Source organism: Zingiber officinale, chromosome 4B (assembly GCF_018446385.1).
Source record: "Zingiber officinale cultivar Zhangliang chromosome 4B, Zo_v1.1, whole genome shotgun sequence".
NCBI lineage: Eukaryota > Viridiplantae > Streptophyta > Magnoliopsida > Zingiberales > Zingiberaceae > Zingiber > Zingiber officinale.
The window spans coordinates 114162750-114187047 of NC_055993.1; the positions used below are offsets into that span (position 1 = coordinate 114162750).

The window sequence follows — 24298 nt, forward strand, 5'->3', positions numbered from 1 at the left end:
TACCCATGAGTGAGCGAGTGGGGCACGACAGACACGGCACGCTCCAAGCTACCACTACCCATGAGTGGCCGAGCTGCGGCCAGGCCAACGACTGCCTCAACCACAAGGGAGCCAAAGTCGTCATTATGCATGCAATGACATGATGCGAATAATGCAACAGTCATCATATATATATAACAGGAAATCAGGTATGCTACATGAATCCGCATGCTCAATACTAAGCATAAATAAACAGTAATCAAACAGGTAAGCATGGTATCAGGTGTCCATATATCCAATACCTACTATCTAATGTCCGGTATCTGGTATCCAATACCTAGTACTATAGTATCTGCTAAATATCATGGATAGCAACGAGAGACTGTATAGATACAGAAACGAGTAGCTCAAAGATTGAGTGGAAGTATCAAACGCAGGAAAAATAAGAGTGGAGTCAAGATAGATATAGCAACTATCTGATCATAAAGCTCATGCACTAGAATCAAAATACTAAAGAGATAAAGCAAGAAGTACCTGCCTTTATACGTAGTGCGTGTCAACCGTCTTCAACAACTCCAGAAGATCACATCCAACTCGGATCCTACAAATACAGGATACGAGACAAAACTAAGGATCTATAATCAATGTATCAACTATCAACAAACCTAAACCGATTCAACCTCTTTATTCACATACTTCCATTTAATCCAAGAAAGCATAATCTACCCATCCACTTATCTAGTCAAATTCAATTCCATCAACAACTAAACATCATGCATAATTCTTCCACATAATCCATTTCTAACTACCACAGCAGACAATCCAACCAACACAACTAATTATTCGTTAATCAAGATACCACAAATTAAAATCTAAATCAGAAATGGATACATAACTACATCCACCCCACACCATCAACCAAAATCAACCAATCCATCACAAGACTACAAACCAATCTCCAAACACAACTTAGCAATGGAAAACAACTTCCAAAACTCACCTTAATCAGTAGCACCACCACTTGACCGCTGTTGAGGAGGTTGAAGCTGGAAATGGTGATTGAAACAAGGTGGAGTCGTTTTCCAACAAATCAAATGCCCTAAAATCATCACCTATCATAGACCCAATGCCCAATTCACTACCAATATAACCACAACCAAGAATTTAACTCTAATTCTTAATTCATAACATTTAACTAACAACTTACCTCAACAGATCCCTAACTCTTCAGCCGAGACCTCCACAACGCCAAGAAATGGAATTGGCAGTGACCGGCAACAGGAAACGTCCGGAACACACTGATTCGATCCTCCCTCTGATCTAGAACAGGAAGATCATCACAAAGGAAACCAATTAGGCAAAATCTTTGAAGCTTGCCTACCTCGATCGAATGCCTCAAGATAGTGTCGTCTGATCCGATCCAGCAGGTGTGGAGTTGCCGGTCAAACTCCAACGAACAGATAAAGGAGGAGAACTAAGAGAGCTTGGTCTGCCGAGAGAGATACGAATCAAATCCCCCTTCCCTTGCCATGCCCTAGCTCCGTCGTGCCCTAGAAGCCGAACAACCTCCGATCGCGAGCAAGAACAGCCACCGAGACGCCTGCTCAGTCGGAAATGATTAGTACCCTTCGAGCTCCAACGACCCTTCTACAAGCAACTCGGCGACGCCGCGATCGCAGTGGAGGATGTGCACAGTCAGTGTCGGGTGCGTCGGATCGCCCGGGAGAGCAATCGAGAGGGAGAGGACGGAGGATCAGCAACTCACTCCCTCCTAAAGCTTCGGTGGTTGCTTTGCGCCGGCGACATTCGACGGAGAGGGCACAAGATAGGGGATAGGAGAAGGTGTGCGGCGGTGGAGTGAATCGGGGCTGGGGGTGGTCGTCAGCGATGGAGGGCAGCTGGGCGAGGGAGAGGCGGTGGTGAGATCTCGGCGACAGAGAGCAAGAGGGAGGAAGGGAATCGGCGTCTTCATATGGTTAGGGCACGGTGAGGAGTAAAAATAATAGGTTAAAAACTTAGGTTAAATCAATTAAACCCTAAGTTGGTTTCCTCAATCAACTCCCACTAATGGGTATTCCAAACAGGCTTCCTCTAAACCCAATAATTGATCCCCTTAAAATACGTCATACGAGCTCCGATTAAATCCCAAAAAATTTCTAAAAATTCCTGAAAAATCCAATAAGATTATTTGGCAAATAACCTTATTATTTAACTACTATTTAGGTACCGTATTTTACATGGTAATAGTGTTTTTGAGCACAGAATGTCTCTGTAAGCTCATTTTGTCGATACCAGTCGACTGGTAACAGTAGATTTCGACTACAGAATGTTTCTGTAAGGTTCTGTCGAAGGGGGCAGTCGACTGGCACTTAGGGCAGTCGACTGATACCAGCCTGAAAGTGTTTTTCAGCGCTGTTCTTGACCATGTCAACTCGCTTAAATGTATGGGATCCAAGGGGGATTAATACATGAGTTTAGGGTCAGTTTGGATGAAAAATTTTCAACAATTAGGATATTGTTGGAGAACTTTTTGGATGTTAGGCAAAGGGGGAGAAGTAAGGTTTAGTTGGGAAAACCTGAAAGTGCCTTTGAGTAGGGGGAGCCTTGGGATAGGTTCTTAAAAAGCCCGTGGTAAAATCCTAGCTCAATGGGGAGCGTAGGTGTAGGGGGAGCCTTGTGATAGGTTCCAATGCTTGGTGCATTATTTCGGCAGTTGCCAAGTGTGTAGCCTTGGCATCGTAAGTCCATTCGGCGGTTGCCAAGTGTGTAGCCTTGGCAACGTAAGTCCATTCGGCGGTGTAAGTCCAAGTGTGTAGCATTGGCATTGTAAGTCCATTTGTTTTAGCATATTGTTTTGCTATTTGTTTTCCCTAACTTAAACGTATTGCCAAACACCAAAAAGGGGGAGATTGTTGCAGCAATCCCAATGGTTCGTGGGACCATGTGTTTTGGTGTTTGGGCAAAGGGTTTAAGTTAGGATTACCCTTGTTATTTGATATGTGTACTTGAGTTGTGCAGGACTGCAGGTGACACATGTGACTCAGGTTGATGGCTTCGGGTCCGATGAAGGATGGCATTGAGGACAAGCCGCGGGCTTGAATGCATCTGAGGATCGTGGACAAGGGCAAGGACAAGGGCCGAGGGAAGCGACTTGAGGCATACGCGAAGGATGGCATTGAGACAAGCCGGGCTTGGATGCATCCGAGGGACGAGCCAAAGGAAGTAGGCTTGAAGGCAAGAGGTCAAGGCCGCAAAGAAGAGTCAAGTGAGTCGTGAGGGTCCGAATGCGAAATGTACTCGGGATGGGAAACCCTAAGTTTAGTTGTACCGACCGGCATCGACTGGCCGATCGGTGGTGAGCATGTACATTCTCGCCCGAATGGTTGGATCACCGACCGATCATGGGACCACGATCGACAGATAGCCGTTGAGTGTCGTTAGAGTGGTAACCACGATCGTGCATGGACCACCGATCGGTAACCGCAAATCAAGGTCGATTTCCCAAGCTCTATAAGAAGGAGCTTGGTATGGCCAATTAAATTAGACTTGGTTAAAGCCTAATTAGTAGTCACAAGAGCTCTCAAGTGTTTGTGGAATCCAAGAGGTCTTGGTGTGTTGTGGTGAGGTTTCTCCACCCACAAGGAGCGACTTGAGATAGCCGGAGTTTCCAGGGGCTAATCCACCGAAGGATCGGGATCGTCCACCTTACGGACAGCCGTGGAGTAGGAGCATCATCTCCGAACCACGTTAAATCGACGTGTATTGGTTTGCTAGTTCTTTTCTTTGTCTTTAGCTTTCGTATTCATTATTTTAGTATTTGTATTTCCGCTTGCACACTAACGAATACGTAGGAAGCGAGTTTTGGGGGTGCCGTCTATCCAACCCCCCCTTCAAGCCGGCCACCGATCCTCCAACATCATCCACTTAGTCTTGGCCGGCCCTAGCTTGGGTTCCAAGCTAGCTTGGCCGGCCCCATTGGATGGGTAAGAAGGTGGGTATGCGGTGGGTATAAATCTCTATATACTAGAGGCTACGATAGGGACCGAGAGGAGGAATTGGTTTTGGTCTCTCGATGAAATTAAGCATCCCGTGTTCGCCCCGAACACACAACTTAATTTCATCAATAACAATTCTTTCCACTAAAGAACTATTATTGAACTACCGCACCAATCCCAAATTATATTTTGGGCTCCTTCTTATTATGAGTGTGCTAGTCTCCCTGTGTTTAAGATAACAAATGTCCACTAATTAAGTAAGTTACTGACAACTCACTTAATTAATATCTAGCTCCAAGAGTAGTACCACTCAACTTCATCGTCATGTCGGACTAAGTCCACCTGCAGGGTTTAACATGACAATCCTTATGAGCTCCTCTTGGGGACATTCTCAACCTAGATCACTAGGACACAGTTTCCTTCTATAATCAACAACACACACTATAAGTGATATCATTTCCCAACTTATCGGGCTTATTGATTCATCGAACTAAATCTCACACATTGATAAATTAAAGAAATAAATATCAAATATATGTGTTTGTTATTATATTAGGATTAAGAGCACACACTTCCATAATAACTGAGGTCTTTGTTTCTTTATAAAGTCAGTATAAAAGAAACAACCTCTAATGGTCATACTCAATACACTCTAAGTGTACTAGTGTAATTATATAGTTAAGATAAACTAATACCTAATTACACTACGACCTTCCAATGGTTTGTTCCTTTCCATTATGGTCGTGAGCTACTGTTTATAATTTATAAGGTACCGATAACATGATCCTCTGTGTGTGACACCACACACCATGTTATCTACAATATAAATTAATTGAACAACTATATTTATCATAAATGTAGATATTTGACCAATGTGATTCTTATTTCTAGATAAATGTTTATACCAAAAGCTAGTCTTTTAGTATACACTCTAACAATACAATGGCGCCCCGACCTCCCGGCCGACCTCCCTATACATCAACACCAGCTTTCTTGTGCCCATGCTTCCGAAGCACTTCAAGGCGTGCTTGTTAACTTTTTTGTATTGTTTCTGGAAGGCTTTCAATATTTGTTTGGGCTCAACCCTGTTCAGAGGGACATCGGGGCTCCGTTTGGTAAGACCTCATTTTCCTTTCATCTATTATTCGCTAACTGAGATATCTTTCTCCCTTATCGCAGAGGCTGCCATGTACCGAGCCTACTCCTCTGATGTTAAGTGTCGGTCTGCCTCTTATTTGAAAGACCTAGGTGAGGCGCTTAGACAAGGTGTAGCAGCTTCCTCCCGGTCTAGTCCTTCTGCTTCGCAATACGCTCCTTCTGCTCCACCACCTATTCCGCCGGTGACGACCCTGGAAGGAACTTCCTCAGCGCTTCCCATGGATGTGGCTCCAGCAGAAGGCCCGGTTGATGTAGAACAGGCTGATCTGTCCACGGTAGGGCAGATTGAGGAAGTCTTCGAAGAACAGGCCGGGGAGGCCGTTGGAGAGCAGGTTGAGGAGAGGCAAGTGGCATTCCTCCGACCGGCTGGACGCCTGAAACTCCAACGCAAGAGGAAAAGAGTGACTCCAGCTATTCAAGCGTCACCCCCACCTATCCTTTCCAGCCGTCGCTCTTCTGCTACCCATCGCTCTTTGGAAATCCCGGCTGCTTCTCCTGCCCAGGAGAGCATGATGGGGCCTGAGGTTCCTGTCGTGTCGCCCCTCATATCAATCCTGGCTCCAAGTCGAGATATAATTCCTGAGCAGGCTTCTTTGCAAGTATCAGCTTCTTCTCCTGGTCAGCCACCTTTACCTTTAATGGACCAGCCAGGGAGCTCTGCCACTCCATCTGCCTCCCATCCCTTAGATGTTCCTGTGTCTACCTCTAGATCCCAGAGGAAAGCCTGCAAGAAATATTCTTTTACTGATTTTTGGCGCGTGCCTTCCTCCGCAGGCTCAGGGGCCGTTGCAGAAATCGCTGAAGGGGATCCTCCCCTTACTGCTTTGATCGAGTTAGAGGGAGACTTAGCGGCCTCCTAGCGCTCTGGCAATCGCAAGTTTTGGAAGAACCCTCCGATGGGGGGGCTAGATCAAGCAGTCTGTCTGATGGCTGCTGTAAGTCTTTTTATCTTATTGGTCCTCTGCTACGATCTTTTATAACTTTTCTTATATCTAACACAGACCTGCTCCGCCAACCTAAGTGCCGTCCAGTATGCCTGCAGCTTACAGAGGGACAATAAAGCGCTGAAGGCTCGTCTGGAGGAAATAGAGTTGCCCCTTACTCCTCGCGATCCACTCAACCCGACCCCCTGGAGATCTGACTCACTGTCTTCGCTTAATTGGAGAATCTGCCGAGTCTGCCCGCAATATCTCACATGCGGCTTTTGACAAGATAAGAGATTTAGAAGCAGCTTTTCAAACAAAAGAGTCGGAATGGGCTTCTGAAGTGGAGCAGCGTCAGGAGCTAGCAGTTGAGCTAGATAAGAAGAATGCTTAATTGGTTGGCCTACAGGAAACCCGGGAGAACCTACAAAAGACCCTAGCAGAAGTTCAGGGTCAATTGGCCTCTAGCGCCGGCCGGGAGAAAACTCTTCAAAGCCAATGGGAGGCCAGCCAAGCTACTCTCAGATCTGTGCAAGCTAACCTTCTGAAAATTCAAGAGGTCGCTTCCCAAAGTCAAGAAGCCCTGACTCAAGCCCTTGCCGACAAGGAGAAAGCGGAGACACAGTTGGCCGATTATCAGGCAGGCGAAGTGGATCGGCTGAGAGCCTACAGGCAAGCATATGTTACCTCCCCCTTCTTCATGAAGAAAATGGGAGATCTAATGAATTTCATGGTATGCTGCGGCGTGGGCGGAGGAGCTCGCCAAATGCTTAAACAGAATATGATTCTAGCTGTCCCTTCGGAAGATTTTTTGGATATAGGTCGCATCATGGATGAGATTCCTGACGAGTCCTTCCCCTCTTTTAAGGATGATGACGACTTCTTCCTTCTGCCCGAGCCTCCGGCTGATCCTGCTCCTTGCTCCCCTGAGCCTCCTGCGGACCCTACTGTTGATGACTTGGATCCCGCGGACAACCGTCCCTAGAATGGCACCATGTATTGCATGTCTTGATGTAAAATTGTACTTGATCAACTCTACTTCTTTCATCATAGTAATCGGCTGATAATATGTTGATCTACTGTTGTTGATAATCGGCCCTTCTCGTGTTCGTGCTTTGGCCCTTTATTTTAGGTCCCACGTACCCCTGGTCAGAGATCCTTCTAATTCCCCGACCTACTCCCTTCCTCTGCTGATTCCGCTTTAGTCTTGTGCCTCGAATCCCCGACTTACTCCCTTCCTCTGCTGATTCCGCTTTAGTCTTGCGCCTCGAACTGTCCTTGGCCTCGTTTACAGGTCAGTCTAATTGAAGACCTGGACATTAAAAGTTATGCACATGCCAGGATCCGTCCTGCTCCAGGTCTGTATAGAAGGCGACCAGGAAATTAAGGGTAAACCAGGACCCCTCGTTATCCAGGTCTGCTCAGATACAGGTCGTTATTTAAGAGATATGCCAGCTCGGGAAAGCACGGTTACTTTTTTAAGAACACTAGGTATCTTTTCCCAGGTCCGTCTCTTCGTACTTCGTGCCAGTACTTTTCCAAGTATGCCCTTAGGCGTTACTTCCAAGGCTGATCTTACGGCTCTCGTTGTTCCCGCCCATTATTTTGCGCCAGTGGATGATAATCTGACGAAATTACCCGTTTGTTGGGCGCCTATAAATATTCCCCTCGCTTTCAACTTGTGAAGTTAGACGTCCTTTTCTTCTTCCTTTACTTGAATCCCTCCTGCTCCTGCTACTTTCACCTCGATCCTTTTTCGCTTGACCCTTCCTCTTTTCGTCTCCGCTTCTTATGGCGTCCCCTTCTTTTCTCTCTTCTTTGGTGTCGATACTTTATCCCGGCTCTTTCTCTTTCGATGAATGTGCTCGAGATGACCTACGTTACACTTATGGGGTCGAAGATGATGTGCAAGTGATCATCCCTACTGGAATACATCAGTTCTTCAATCCCCCTATTAGCTCTAGCACCTTCTTTAGAGAACAATTCGTGGCCGGCCTTCGTCTTCCTATCCATCCTTTCTTTACCGACATAGGCCGCTATTTCCAGATTCCTTTGGGGCAACTGACACCCAACTCCATAAGAATCCTTTGCGGCTTTGTAATTCTGTGTGAAGTGTGCGAAATATCCTGGTCCGCCCACTTATTCGATTGCTTCTTTACCCTACGGCGACAGGAAGAAGGCACATTTCGTTTCCAGCCCCGTCTCCGAACTAATTTTTTCTCATCCCTACCGCCTTCTGACCCGAGCTGGAGGGACCAATTTTTCTTCATCGCCTTTCCCCGCGACGTGGAGTGGCCCTTGCGATGGCAACAGCTACTTCCTTCCTCTCCCGAATTGGGAGAATTTCATCTTGACTCTTCTTACTTGGAAGCTTTATCTCGCCTGGCCGCCTGGCGCATAAATTTAACGTGTCTACTATCTGAGGAATTGTTATCCTATTTTCGCCTGAGCAATCTGACCCATGAGACGCCTCGCTCTCTGGGTAAGCTTCTCCTTCTGTGCTGTAATCATTTCGTGGGTATTTTATCTTTTCTATAATAAGTAATTTCACACTTTACCCGGTGCAGCTGAAGTCTTAACCCATGCTTCGGAAGTTCATCCCCTTCCTCTGAGTGACATGGAGATAATGAGGCGGGGCCGAGTTATCCTGGAGAGAAGAGCACTCCCCCACTCGTCTTCGACCTCAATCGGTGGGGCTTCATCGACCAATCCTCCGCTCAGACCTGTTCGGCGAGGGTCTCCTGCTGTTCGACCTTCTCTATTGGCCAGTCCTACTCGCTCTCAGACTGCTCGTGCACCTCGACCGGCCACTTCTGCTCACCCCCGGGCCGCTCGTCCACTTCGATCGGCCATCCCCGCTCGCCCTCGGGCTCCCGCTTGCCCCCGGGCCCCACGTACGGCCTGGTCTACTCCCCCAACACCACTACCCTCGGTTAGTCCTCCCCGAGCCACTTATATCCCCGGTCTGACCCTTAATGAAAGGCTCCTGGGCCTTGGCAGAAGATCCGGCAATGTTCCCTTCGCCGGTCCCGCTTTCAGAGAGGCTTCTCAGGCGGCTCGCAGGGCTCGTGCCACAAATGAACGCCTGAGCCAAAATGTCCTATCTCCCTCTAGACGCAGGGCTCGGTCGTCCTCCGATGATTCTGACTCTGACGATCAGCCATTATCTCAAAGACGTCGGCACCGAGTCCCTCGCCCGATGTCCGACTCCGGCCCATCATCTATCCCTTCTCCTCCTCCAAATGCAGCTACCTCTCCTCCATCCCCTCATGTGGCTCCACCTCCAATCCCAAGCCATGTAGTTGATCCCCCTACTTCATCTAATAATCAGGCCGAATCCCCATTGGCTCATCTTTCCACCTCACAGCATGCTCAGGACGATGAAGCTGGCCCCTCAGAACGACCTTCCACTATCCCGCCTGCAGTACCTCCTCAAGGTCATTCTTCAGCTCCTTCTGGTGCCATCGCCGAGCCTTCAACTCCTCCAGGCTCAGTCGTGGGTCCCTCAGGACCCCCTCCGCTTATTTATCAGAATTATTGTACTACCCTCCCTTCTGAGGAACAGTTATGGTCTCAAACATATGTTCCCACCAGCTCCCTCAAGATAAAAGGTTGTCTGGCCACTTTATGGGAAGAAAGTCTGCATCATATGGATTCCTTGACTCCCCCGGCTCAGATGGACCAATTCGCAGAGTTGTATGTTAAGGTAACCTTTAAAGATTTCCCAACTGCTACTTTTCCCGCTCTTATCATATACTTTCTGTATGTTCCAGGCCTTTGCAGAATCTCTGATAGTGAACCATTCCTTTCATGCCACTCATTATCAGAATAAGATGCTGTGAGACCAGGTTGCTGAACTAGAACTACAACTGAATGATCCTGCCCAAGCTAGTCATGCTTTGAGGGCCGAAATAAAAGATTTAACCAAAAAGAAGAATAGTCTGGAAGTATCTCTAGCCATAACCGACCATAAACTTAGAGATCTCCAAGAAAAGCAAAGTCAGACTGATAGTGTACACCAACAGAGTATGAATCAGCAGACTTTAGAGCATCAAAGAGCTATGGACCAGTTAACTCAAAAGTTGCGTGCTGCCGAGGCTCTGGTGCAGGATCAAGACCAAAAGTTGAAATCGCAGGAGGCCCTTTTGAAATCTCAAGAGACCCAGCTAACTTCCCAAGCAACCGAATTATCTACTGCCAGAAGTGAATTGGCTCAGGCTAGGGCAACCACAGAGGGCGTGTCAACAGCTCTGGCGATCTACAGAGAAGGGGAGAACAATCGCTGCTTACAAAACCGTGCTATGTATCTGCGTTCTCCAGAGTTTTGTGCACAGGTGGGACATTGTTTTTCCACATCTGCTATCTACGGGGCGGGCGGGGCTCTGCGACAACTTCACGAGCAAGACTATTTAAAGTCTCTTCCACCTCCTGAATTCTTAGACCATGATCGGATCCTCAAAGAGATACCGGATGAGATATTTGCTCCTTTTGAATGACAATTTTTGGCTTCTTGTACATAATGACTTGAGAATTGCTTGTAAAGTATTTTATTGTTTCTCCGTTTGCCTTCCAAGGCTTGCTTTATTAACATTGCTTAGCTTCGTTATAGAAAATATTAGGACATACAGTTTCTGCTTTTTCCGATCTGCCTTTCCCCGGTCTGCTCTGCTAACCAATCTGTGACATGTCACAGCTCGACTTATCACTCGGTCTGCACTTCTCGGCCTGTCTCTTCAAACTCGATAAGGTCGCAAGTAATTAGCGCTCCAGGGTCGATCTAACCTCTTGCCTCGTTCATCTTGTAAATAATAGGCTCCGGATGCCAACTTTTTAATGACTTTATATGGTCCATCCCATTGTGGTGCTAGTTTAGTCACGTCCCCCACTGGCTTAATTTGCTTCCAGACCAGATCTCCTTCTCCAAAGAATCGAGGAACTACTCTTCTGTTGTAATTCTGTCTCATTCTTTGTCGATAAGCCTCCAGCCGAGCCACCGTTTGGTCGCGGGTCTCGCTAATAAGATCCAGCTCAGCTAACCGTCGCTCCGTATTTCCTTCATCATATAGTGTCCTTCTGACCGACGATATTCTATGGGCATCACTACCTCATTGCCATAAACCAAGTGAAATGGTGTCAGACTTGTGCTCTCCCAAGGTGTTGTACGATAGGCCCACAGAATGCTTGGCAGCTCTTCCACCCAATTGCCTCCGACATGATTCAGCTTGACCTTCAAACCTCGCACTATCTCTCTGTTGATTACCTCGGTCTGACCATTGCTTTGAGGATAAGCTACTGAAGTGAAGGCTTGCGTTATGTCAAATTCCTTGCACCAGGCCTGGATTTTTAGTCCTTGAAATTGCCTACCATTGTCAGACACCAGCTTGTGAGGAAAACCAAATCTACAAAGGATGTTCTTCCACAAGAATTGAATGACAGCATCTTCTGTGATCCGGGCCAGGGCTTCTGCTTCTACCCACTTAGAAAAATAGTCCACGGCCACCAATAAGAAGCGCCTTTGACCTGGTGCCATCGGAAATGGTCCCACGATATCCATGCCCCATTGATCAAAAGGACAGGACACTATAGACGTTCTTAGCAGGGTCGTAGGTCGATGCGTCAAGTTTTGATGTTTCTGGCAGGATAAGCATGTGTTCACCAACTTGTGAGCATCCCTCTGTAAAGTAGGCCAGAAATACCCGGCCAGGAGCACCTTACGAGATAATGTTCGACCGCCTACATGATTGCCACAGCATCCCAGATGTATTTCTCGCAAGGCCTGGTTGGCTTCCTCCATACTCAAGCATTTAAGTAAGGGTCGAGAGAAGGACCTTTTGTAGAGCTGGTCCCCGATCATGACATAAGAATGAGCCTGCCTCCTTATCAATCGAGATTCTTCGGGGTCGGTCGGTAAGATACCTTGCCTGAGATAATTGACCACGGGTGCCCGCCAATCAATAGTTGCTTCTGCATTATTTGCAAATCTATCTGGGCTATCAGAAAGGTTTGTGCCGTTGACCGATCCAACACCCAAGTAGTTAAGGAACTGGCCATCTTTGCTAATTCATCTGCCCGCTCATTCTCCGACCTGAATATCTTGGTTACAGTGACCTCTGTGAATTCTGCCTTCATCTTCTCATAAACTTCACAATATATTTGCAATTTATCACAGTTTATCACAAAGTTGTTGGTAACCTGCTGAGTCACCAACTGGGAATCTGGATAGATGATTACCCGAGCTGCCCCAAAATGTTGGGCTGCTTGCAGTCTAGCCAACAAAGCCTCATACTCTGCCTCATTGTTAGTGGCTCAGAAATTCAATCGAACTGCCAACTGAAGTATATCCCCTTGAGGAGATATTACCAAGACCCCGACTCCGCTTCCATGATGATTAGCAGACCCATCCACATAGACCTTCACGTTTCTTCAGGGTTGGTTTGATGTATCTCTGTTAAGAAATCTGCCAAGGCTTGTGCCTTGATAGCGGTGCGAGGCTGATACTGTATGTCATATTTTCCCAACTCTGTGGCCCATTTAATAAGCCGACCCGCAACTTCTACATTGGTCAGTGCTCTTCCTATGGTGCTATTGGTTAAGACTGTGATTGGATGCTATAAAAAGTAAGGTCGTAATCGTCGAGCTAGAAGAACCAATCCGTAAACCAACTTTTCGAGTGCCGTGTATCGGGACTCGGCTCCTTTCAATAAGTGACTGAAGAAATACACTGGTCGTTGTATATTGTCATGTTCTTTAATGAGCACTGCCCCTACAGCCTCAGGGGTGGCTGACAAGTAAACCCATAAGGGTTCTCCTACAACTAGCTTAAAGAGAGAGGGAAGAGTCTCCAGATACTTCTTCAGCTCTTCGAAAGCTCTAGTGCATTCTTCATCCAATTGGAACTTGGAGGCCTTCCTTAGCACCTTAAAAAAAGGAGCAGTCCGGTCCGCAAATTTGGAAATGAATCTTGACAGGGCTGTTATTCTGTCGACCAGCTTCTGGGTTTATTTTAAATTTTGGGGAGGCTGCATATCCTTGAGCACTTGAACTTTTTCAGGATTGGCCTCTATTCCTCGCTCAGTCACCAGGTAACTCAAGAATTTTCCTCCTTTAGCTCCGAATAAGCATTTCAAGGGATTGAGTTTCAGCCCATATTGTCGAAGAGTCCTGCATGTTTCCTCCACATCTTTGATCAAGTTTTCGGCCAGCGGGGATTTGATGAGTATGTCGTCTACATAGACTTCCACATTTCGCCCGATCTGCTCCCGGAAGATTTTATCCATCATTCGCTGGTATGTGGCTCCGACGTTCCTGAGGCCAAAGGGCATGACAGTATAACAAAAAGTTCCGTCAGCCGTAATAAAACTAACCTTCTCTTGATCTTCCCGGGCTAGAGGTATATGATGATACCCCTGGTAGGCGTCCAACATACATATTCTTTCGCATCCGGCTGTGGAATCTACCATTTGATCAATCCGGGGCAGGGGATAGCAGTCTTTAGAGCTGGCTCGGTTGAGATCCCGGAAGTCTATACATACTCTCCACTTATTGTTGGGCTTCTTCACCAAGACCACATTGGAGAGCCATGAGGGAAATTGCACTTCCCGAACATGTCCTGCTTTCTTGAGCTGATCCACCTCGGCTTTTATTATTTTATTCTGGTCAGCTGAGAAATTCCTTTTCTTTTGCTTCACAGGCCGAGAATCAGGTAATAGATGCAGCTTGTGCTTAGCTACTTCTGGTTTGACCCCCGGCAGTTCCTCAGTAGACTAGGCAAAGACATCTCGATTGCGGATTAAACACCGAATTAATTCTTCTTTGAGGGGAGAGGGAAGGTCACTCGCCACCCGGGTCAGACTTTCAGGTCCCTCAGCGTGCAGTTGTACTTCTTCCCAAGGGATGGGCTCCTCAGCTATAGGAAGTGGCTCCTCTTGAACGACATGAACACCTCCATCCTACATCCTTTGATTTTTCTGAGCTTCAACTTGGACTATGTCAATATAGCACCACTGAGAAACCTTCTGTTCTCCTTTAACTTCCCCGACCTGCTCGCCCACAGGAAACTTGATTTTTTGGTGAAAGGTCGAGACAGCAACCCTAAATTCATGCAGGGCGGGCCTCCCTAGGATAACGTTGTAAGAAGAAGGGGAGTCCACTACTATAAACGTGCTCCTCCTTGTGCGCACCAGTGGCTCGGTGCCCAAAGATATAACCAGCTTAATCTGACCCATAGGCTTCACTTCATTGCCTGTGAATCCATATAAAGATGTAGCTACTGGTTGAAGTTCAACAGCATCAATCTGCATCTCTTCAAATGCAGTCCTAAATAAAATGTTGACCGAGCTCCCAGTGTCGACCAAAACCCGAGCCACTCGGTTATTGGCAATGATGGCTTTGATGATGAGTGCATCGTCATAAGGCAACTCCAGGCCCTCCAGGTCTGCTAGCCCGAAGCTAATAACAAGGTCGGCAGCTTGCTCCTTACTGCATCCGACGGCATGAACCTCCAAGCGTCGGACATGAGACTTACGTGCCCTCCCTGAATCTCCGTCAGTCGGCCCTCCAGAGATCATGCCGATCTCTCTGACAGCTGCATTGCCTCTGTTCTCGACCTCTCGTGATCCTTCTGGCTCTTTTCCCCAGCCAGGCTGATGAGTGCTAGGTCCTACGAGGTCGGGACGAGGTTGTCCGACCTGTCCTGCCCCCCTTTGTTCCTCCATCATCTTGATCAACTGAGGAGCTAGCTCGGGCGGAGGCAATCCCATCTCGGCAGCCCGCTTGGAGTCTCGAGCAAACTGAAAGCAACGGTTAGTATCATGCGTACGTGACCTATGGTAGGTACAGTACCGATTACTCCCTAGCCCTGGTCAGGGGATATGTACAGCAGCAACTCGAGGGGCAGGTCGAATTTCGGGCCCGGGATGAAAGGCAGGTCTGGCTTCCCGGACTCGCGGTAGAGGTTGAGGGGGTGGTTGAGATGCTCTTCTTTCTTGTTTGTTGGTGGAAGGAAGTGGTCTTTCGGCCTTCCTCCGAGCTGCTTGTGCTTCTTCCACCTTGATGTAGGAAGCAACTTTTTCCACCATCTCATCAAAATTCCGAGCGAGATTTTTGATGAGATCTCTTAAGAACTCTCCCTCTCCCAATCCATGGGAAAAGGCGCTCATCAGAATCTCTGAAGTGGCAGTGGGGACATCTTGAGCCACTTGATTAAAGCGGTTGATATAACTTCTCAGGGGCTCAGTCGGCCCCTGCTTCAGAGTGAAAAGACAATGATCTGTCTTCTGATACTTCTTGCTGCTAGCAAATCGTCGCAGAAAAGTCGTTTTGAAGTCCATAAAACAGGTAATGGGCCCTTGAGGTAGCCCATCGAACCACTTTAAGGCTGAGCTAGCTAAAGTGTTCAAGAAAACTCTGCATTTGACAGCATCGCTATATTGGTGCAGCAGGGCTGCATTTTTGAATTTCCTCAAGTGCTCTTCCGGATCCTTACTCTCGTCATATTCTTCAATTGACGGGGCTCTATAACCTTTAGGCAATCTTTCATTTAGGATCCTAGCCGAGAAAGGTACTTTCTCGTCCGAATCTTCGGGGAACACCTCAGGGTGACAAGGGCCTTTCCCTTCTTCAAATCCCGCGGCAGTGAACTCTCAGCCATAGATGCTTGAGGTTGCTCCTTCTTAAGGCTTTGTTCTTGGGGCTCTGGCTGATAATATCTTATACCAAGCTCACGATAAGGATGTTGAGGAAATACCTCAGGCTGTTTTCTTTTGGAACCCCAATCTGAAACAGGGAGGGGCTCCTTGGAAGCTTCAGCAGAGGCTTGTCATGGTCGTGAGACAGTTGCCTGTCTCTCAGAGGCTGCCAACCTTTTGGCCTCCTTGAAGAGCTCGTACTCCCCAACGGTCATAGTGACGTGAATGCGGCCAGACTCCTCCATCGTTACGTTCCGGAACAGGTTGTTGTGTTCCCACAGACGACCAAATTTGATCCCGTCCGGAAGCTGAGTCGGATGAAGGCGGGCCTTCTTGTGCTAAAAGTTGACGGAGAGTCGTTGAGATGCTGAATCAGCGAGGTACCCCCTGGACAGGCTCGCACGGGCGGTTCTACGGAGAGAAATGATCAGGATGATGACGCTATTGATCTGCACACACTCAGACGAGTCCACCGGTCGTTAGAGACCAGAAGCCTGGGAAAAGGTCCCCGGGTCAGGCCCTCCGACGCTCAAGTCAGGTACTTTTTCTCCAGAAATCATAGAGAAAGCACGAAAAGTAAAAGACTGGTAAGAAATGACGAGTGAGCGTCCCTCCGTAAGGGACAAAGCATCCCTTTTTATACTGCAACTGAGGCTTCTGGAACCTGCCGAATGTCAGGGAATGTCATATGTCAAGCTCTGTCTGGCGGTGGTCGACACGTGGCTTTCTCTTATAGGCTGGCGGAGGAACCAAGGGGAGTATGAGCCTCCCACTGTTAGAATATTCCCTGACATGTGATGATTGTTCTCTGACAAGTGGTTACGATTCCTTGCAGACCTATTTGTCATGTAGTGTCTGGCCTCCTGACCCACCTTCGTCTGCGTCATCCGAAGCATGTACATCCCGACGACCTGCTGATTCCCGACCCGCATCTACTTATTGCTATCCAAGGCATATATGTTCCTACCTGCACGCTGAGTCTAATTCCCGATTCGCATCTGCTTATTGCTATCCAAGGCATGTATGTTCGGACCTGCACGCTGGGTCTAATTCCCGACCCGCATCTGCTTATTGCTATCCAAGGCATGTACGTTCCGACCTGCACGCTGGGTCTAATTCCCGACTCACATCTGCTTATTGCTATCCCAGGCATGTACGTTCCGACCTGCACGCTGGGTCTGATTCTCGACCTGCATCTGTCCGCTGTTATCCATGGTATGAATGTCCCAACCTGCACGCTGGGTCTAATTCCTGACCCGCATCTGCTTATTGCTATCCAGGGTATGAATCATCCCGACCTGCACGCTGGGTCGGCTCCCCGACTTGCATCTGTCCGCTATTATCCATGGTTTGAACGTCCCGACCAACGTCTAATTTCTGACCCGCATCTGCTTATTGCTATCCAGGGTATGAATCATCCCGACCTGCACGCTGGGTCGGCTCCCCGACCTGCATCTGTCCGCTATTATCCATGGTTTGAACGTCCCGACCTGCACGCTGGGTCTGCTCCCCGACCTGCATCGCCTCATCGGAAGTCTTATTCGGTATATCCATCCCATCAATAAGAGGGCCCCCTAGTCGCACCCAACCCCTGGTTATACCTGACTCATGGGTCCGATCCTCAATTGAATTTGGCCCTGTGGGTCAGGTCCGTTTTCGATTCCCTTTGAGATCAGATCCGGCCCAACTCGTAAATACCGTCCTTTGACCAGTTCATCAACTGAAGCTTTGACTTTAGCCACGTGGGCCGGAATCTTGATCTCCTTGTAATTCTGATTCCTGACCTCCACGATGGCGTGACTTTTGACCAGCCACGGAGGCTAGACTTTTGACCTCCAGGCGGGTGTAACTTTTGACTAGCCACGGGGGCTAGACTTCTGACCTCCATGCTGGCGTGACTTTTGACCCTTCTGTGACTTTGACTCCGCGCCATATCATCTCACAAACCCCACAATCATGCACCATATCACTTCACATTCCCTCTTTATTGCCTATTTCCATATCCTCCTCTGTTGAGAGATAAATCATTCACCACTGTGGACTTACCGTATAAGGCTAAAAGAAGTTCAGCATGTCACAGTCCCTTCTTGAGACTACTGCTCTACCAACAGCATCTATGGATTTACCTGTTGCTCTCTAGAAAGGTGCACATGAGGAGGAGAAAAAAGCTCTTGAGGGGTAGCTGAGCTCCCTTTGGATCAACAAAGACCTAGTATTCACCTTTCCTACCTATGAATCGTCCTTTAGTCATATCACCCTATCAACCAGTGCAGATACCCTACAACCTTAATCACTAGACCCACGTTTACCTTGAACCACCAAAACCATCTACTCTCGTTCACCTTGCCAATTTTAGCTTATCTGAATTTCTATTCCTCAGGCGAATTAAACCTTCTTCTAACTTAGCTTAGCCAAATCTCTTTAAACTTACCTGTTTTAGCCATGTTACCAACCAAAGTTCAATCTAGGCTCTTAAAAGGCTAACAAATTTTAATATTCTGTTTTCATTTTTACCAGACATTATTTTAATCTGAAGGGTTGATGTAACTCCTGCCAATCTATTCTCTTGTCTACTTGTCTACTTGTCTTCACTGTGGTTCATTGATTAAAGAGAAAGCTCGGCAATCTCAGTTACCTAGTGTTTGTGAAATGAGAATTCGACGATTTCATCTTTTTTTTTCCGTTGTCTCTGTTATCATGTGCACTACATAAAGCAATTAGTACCTCTAAACTAGATTAATTACTCGACCACTTTATCCACTACATTCACTGCATGCTATAGAACTATCCAGTACTTACATTACAATTTACAAACAAGTTGCATTCCTTGATGTCCATCTTGCTGATAAGCTAGTTTGTTGAGGTGACAACAAAATTGGCTTGATAGGATAGCTACAATGTCTATTTGAGTATTTTTTATATATATATATATAAACAAAATTGAAAAACATAGTGATGCAATGCAAAACTAGGTTAGAAATTCTTGATGGGTGACTCATATTTAAATGAAAATTAATAATACGAGTGATGTCATGAAAAAAAAATCTGTTAATTTTTTTTCAAAAGTCTATTATGATTTTTTATAATAAAATTCTGTTACAATTTTTCATAATAGAATTCTGTTACAATTTTTTATAACAGGATTCTGTTGTGAAAAATCACAACCGGCATAACGGAATTTTATTACGATTTTCATAATTGCGGTTTTTCATTATAGAAATATGTACGATTGTATCAGGTCTGGGATTTAGACATTATTTATCGAGATTATTATAAATCTATTGGATTACGAGAATCATTTAATGTGATTCTTTTGAGTAGAGAAAATTCTAATAAAACTTCGGTCATTTTTGTGGAGTAGACACATCGTCGAACCACGGTAACTCTGTTGGGGCAATTTCCCTAAGTCAAGTTTGACCAGTTTGACTAAGCTTGAGTTGAGTTAAGCATGAGTCAGGATTTGAGTTTTGATGTTTGACAATATAAGGAGATTGCTGGAACAATCGTCCGGTTATGGAGATGGTCAAAGGGTTGACCAGGTTGGTGAGAATACAAGTCAAGTAGATCAAGGTTGACAGGAGACTTGACTGAGAAAGTCCTAACTGGATGTTAGACATTTGAGAAAGTCCTGGTGAGGAGCCAGGCAACGGGAAAGTCCTAGTGAGGAGCTAGGCAGGAGAAAGTCCTAGTGAGAAGCTAGGCAGTTGGAAAGTCCAAGTGTGATCTTAGCAAACGAGAAAGTCCTGGTGAGGAGCCAGGCAACGGGAAAGTCCTAGTGAGGAGCTAGGCAGGAGAAAGTCCTGGTGAGGAGTCAAACAGTTGGGAAGTCCAAGTGTGATCTTGGCAAAGGAGAAAGTCCTGGTGAGGAGCCAGGTAATTGAGAAGTCCAAGCATGTGGTCTTTGTTGGTTGCTACTCGGAAAACCTAATGGTTCCTCTGTACAAAAATTTTGTACAAAGGTCTGAACCTTTTCCTAGCTACCATGTGTTCTTTTAAATTAAACTCGGATTGCCTGCGGAACTTAACACGTTTGATCCTAAGTTTAATTTATTTGTTCTTTTAGGTTTGACTTGGATCTCCTGCGGAACTTAACACGTTCGATCCAAATCACCTAGGTTATTAATTCCATTAAATATTAATTTCTAAAATTGGCTTCCAGGACTGTATGACAAGGCACATGGCCTTCTTGGATATGGGAACAATCACCACCGCCTAGACAAAGCCTTTTAAGGAAAGCTAATATTTAATTTCCTTAAATAACTTTAGGTCAACCAAAAGGAACAATCAAATCACAAGGAAAAGAAAAATAAAAGAACACAACATCGAAAACTAATTCGAAATACTAGAAACGCATGTCTCCTGTATTTGGTATTTTTACATGGAGATAAAACTAACATGATGCGGAAAACTATATTAGTTATACCTTACTTAGTAGCTAATGACCTCTTGATCTTCTACCGTATTCCTCTTCTAATCCCGGACGTTGTGTGGGCAACGATCTTCCGAGACGAGAACCACCAAGGCACCTTCTTTTTCTTTGCAAGGTTCGGCCACCACATGACTCCAAGGAAGGATGAGGTTCGGCCACTACCACCAAGCTCCAAGGGATGCAAGAGCGAAGCCTCCTTTCTCTCCTTTTCTCCAAGCTAGATCCGGCCACCACAAGAACTCCAAGAGAACAAGATGGTTCGGCCACAAGAAGGAGAAGAGAGAAGAGGAAGAGGCCGGCCACCAAGGAAGAGAGGGAGGAATAGAGTCGTTCACCATGAAGGCACCTCTACCCCCTCTTTTATAATCATTGATCTTGGCAAATAAGGAAATTTAAATAAAAACTTCCTTAATTCTTTTGCCAGGAAAAGGAAAAATTTATTTAATTAAAAATAATTTTTCTTTTCATTATAACATAGCCGGCCACTTATTTCCCCAAATCAAGGAGAGTTTTAATTAAACAAAAATTAAAACTTCCTAATTTATTTCCGGAAATTTATAAAAATTTCTCCAATAACTTTTATCCCTTCATGATTGGTTTATAAAAAGGAAATTTAATAAATTAAAATATTTCTTTTAAACATGTGGATAAAAAGAAAGTTATCTCTAAAAATTAAAATCTCTTTTAATCTACAAATAAGGAAAGATATCAAATCTTTTCTTAATCTTTTGTAGAAACTTATAAAAGAGAATATTTAATTTTAAACTCTCTTTTAAATCATGAACATGGTTAAAAAGGAAAGTTTTCTTAAAATTTAAAATCCACCTTTTAATCAACAAATAAGGAAAGATTTCAAATTTTTAAACTCTCTTTTAAACATGTAGATGATTTACAAATAAGGAAAGTTTTTACCAAAAATTTAAACCATCCTTTTAATCTACAAATAAGGAAAGAGATTAATCTCTTCTCTTAATCTTTTGTAGAAAGTTATAAAAGGAAATTTTTAATTTTATAAACTCTCTTTTAAAAACATGATATCCACATAAGAAATAATTTTAATAAAAATCCTTTTTAATATTCTAGTGGTCGACCACCAACTTGGCTCATCCACTTGGTCTTGGCCGGCCCTAGCTTGGGTTCCAAGCTAGCTTGGCCGGCCCCATTGGATGGGTAAGAAGGTGGGTATGTGGTGGGTATAAATCTCTATACACAAGAGGTTACGATAGGGACCGAGAGAAGGAATTGGTTTTGGTCTCCCGATGAAATTAAGCATCCCGTGTTCGCTCTGAACACACAACTTAATTTCATCAATAATAATTCATTCCACTAAAGAACTATTATTGAACTACCGCACCAACCCCAAATTACATTTTGGGCTTCTTCTTATTATGAGTGTGTTAGTCTCCCTGTGTTTAAGATGTCGAATGTCCACTAATTAAGTGAGTTACTGACAACTCATTTAATTAATATCTTAGTCCAAGAGTAGTACCACTCAACCTTATCGTCATGTCGGACTAAGTCCACCTGCAGGGTTTAACATGACAATCCTTATGAACTCCTCTTGGGGACATTATCAACCTAGATCACTAGGACATAATTTCCTTCTATAATCAACAACACACACTATAAGTGATATCATTTCCCAACTTATCGGGGTTATTGATTTATCGAACTAAATCTCACTCATTGATAAATTAAAGAAATAAATATCAAATATATGTGCTTGTTATTATATTAGGATTAAGAGCACACACTACCATAATAACTGAGATCTTTGTTCCTTCATAAAGTCAGTATAAAAGGAACGACCTCTAATGGTCCTACTCAATACACTCTAAGTGTACTAGTGTAATTATATAGTTAAGATAAACTAATACTTAATTACACTACGACCTTCCAATGTTGTGTTCCTTTCCATCTTGGTCGTGAGCTACTGTTTATAATTTATAAGGTACTGATAACATGATCCTCTGTGTGTGACACCACACACCATGTTATCTACAATATAAATTAATTGAACAACTACATTTATCATAAATGTAGACATTTGACCAATGTGATTCTTATTTCTAGATAAATGTTTATACCAAAAGCTAGACTTTTAGTATACATCCTAACAGTCTTGGCAAGGTAAGTCCTGGTATGACTTGGCAAGGAAGACCCGACAACTATGATGAGGCCGAAGGAAGCTCCTGAAGGCAAGGTGTGAAGGATGGGGAGATATCCGAGGGACGCATGGCTGATGGAGGAGGCTAGAAGGCTAGTTCGAGATTGGTCAGGTGTGGCCAAATGCTAGGCATGGAGACCCAACAGGTCACGGTTGACCGGAAGTTGGGTTTGGGACTTTGGACTTGAGTTTGAGTCAAGTCCAGGCTGGTCAATCGATCGGGAGATCGATTGAACCAGGGTCCAATCGATCAACTGATCGATTGGAGTGTGCTGCGGTTGTAGGAAGGCCCAATCGATCGGTCGATCGATTGGGATGTGGAATCTCGAGCACAGAGGCTTTCCCAATCGATCGGGCGATCGATTGGGAGCTGCCAATCGATCAGTCGATCGATTGGGCAGCAGAATCTCTCACGCGGATGCGAGAGCACAAAAAGGTTCTGAATCGATCGGGCGATCGATTCAGGAAGTCCCAATCGATCGATCGATCGATTGGGAAGTGACAGTTGCGCAGGATGCAGGTGATGGATGACTGCGATGGAGCGACGCTGATGTGACAATCGATTGGGGATGAATTTGATCGATTGGGAGCACTGTTTAAAGCCTGGGCGAAGCGTTTTCTTCGCCAGATCATTGCGATCTCTTTCTTGTGAGCTTACAGCGATCTTCAGCGACATTTTCCGATCTTCTCCGCCAGTTTTTGAAGGCTCTTGGGAGTGCTCTCTCAAGGTTCAAGAGGCAACAACAAGCAACAAGTAAGCAAGAAGAAGTAGTGTTTTCATTTGTATTTTGTACTCTCTTCTTTTATTTTTGTTTGTGTTATTGCGTGAGTTTGTACGAGGCTTCTCCACCTCCGGCTGCGACCGAGGAGTGTTTCATTAGTGGAGATAGCGTCGTGTGTGGATCCTTGAATTAGTGACCTCATCTTGAGGTGGATACCAAGTAAACCCTAGGTGTGGATGCTTGTTAGTCACCTCATCTTCTTACTTCGTGCAATCTCTCTTTCTCTCTTCCTCTTTTTACGCGTTAGAGGTTGAGAGTTGTTACCCCCTATTTGCGCAACAATTGGTATTAAAGCAAGGTTTTTACGGATTTCTTTAACATATGGGAATGACTTTTACGAAGTTTGATATGGTGAAATTTGACGGAACCGAGAACTTCAGATTATGGCAGAGAAGGGTCAAAGACTTATTAGTGCAATAAGACATGATGAAGGCGCTAGGAGTAAGAAAATCGGAAAGCAGGCAGAGATCAGATTAAGAAGAACTTCAGGCGAAGGCAGTGACAACAATCAAACTTTGTCTTACTGATCGGATGATGTGATGTATCATGTCATAGATGAGGATTCATTAGTGGCAGTTTGGCAAAAGTTGGAAAGTCAGTAAATGTCAAAATCACTGATAAACGAATTGTATCTTAAGCGGAAATTCTTCAAGCTGAAGATGATAGAGGAAACCGATATGAGCCAACACATCAACGTATTCAACTAGATTGTGAGCGATTTGAAAGAGATTGATGTGAAGATCGAAGATGAAAACAAGGCGTTGATGTTATTGAATTCTCTAGAATTTGGTTACTACTTTGATGTGCGGTAAGGAAACTCTTAAATTGGAAGAAATCACAGGTACAATGCTAGGTTTTTCACCAAAGAAAAAAAAATAAGCGATGAAATTTCTCAAAGAGAATGACTTGTGATAAATAGCAACCAAGAGCGTGGTAGGAGTAAATCTCGACATAGATATGGTAATAACAATAAAACTCGTGCTACAAATATGGATTCAAAGGTTATATCAAGAGAGATTATCTAGAGATAAAGAAACATGTTACAGGAACAAAGGTAGTTCAGCAAAGTCTGCAAATATGGTTAAAAAAATTCAAAAAGCGGTGATAGAGATATTCTATCAATTATGTCGAGTTCAGATCAATTGATGGATATATGAATTTTAGACTCTGCATGTTTAT

The 24298-nt window shown here is 45.1% G+C and overlaps 1 protein-coding gene across 1 annotated transcript; it reads left to right on the plus strand.

Annotated features, from left to right (window-relative positions):
- Positions 1–8672: 8672 nt before the first annotated feature.
- Positions 8673–10551, plus strand: LOC121978565 (mitogen-activated protein kinase 7-like). Its single transcript, XM_042530894.1, has 2 exons — positions 8673–9761; positions 9904–10551. The coding sequence occupies exons 1-2, from the start codon at positions 8673–8675 to the stop codon at positions 10549–10551; spliced, it is 1737 nt and encodes a 578-aa protein (XP_042386828.1).
- Positions 10552–24298: the final 13747 nt, after the last annotated feature.

Coding starts and splice junctions, on each gene's coding strand:
- LOC121978565 (XM_042530894.1), top strand. CDS start 8,673: ATGGAGATAATGAGGCGGGGCCGAGTTATCCTGGAGAGAAGAGCACTC. Junction 9,762..9,903: donor TCGCAGAGTTGTATGTTAAG/GTAACCTTTAAA, acceptor CTGTGAGACCAG/GTTGCTGAACTAGAACTACA.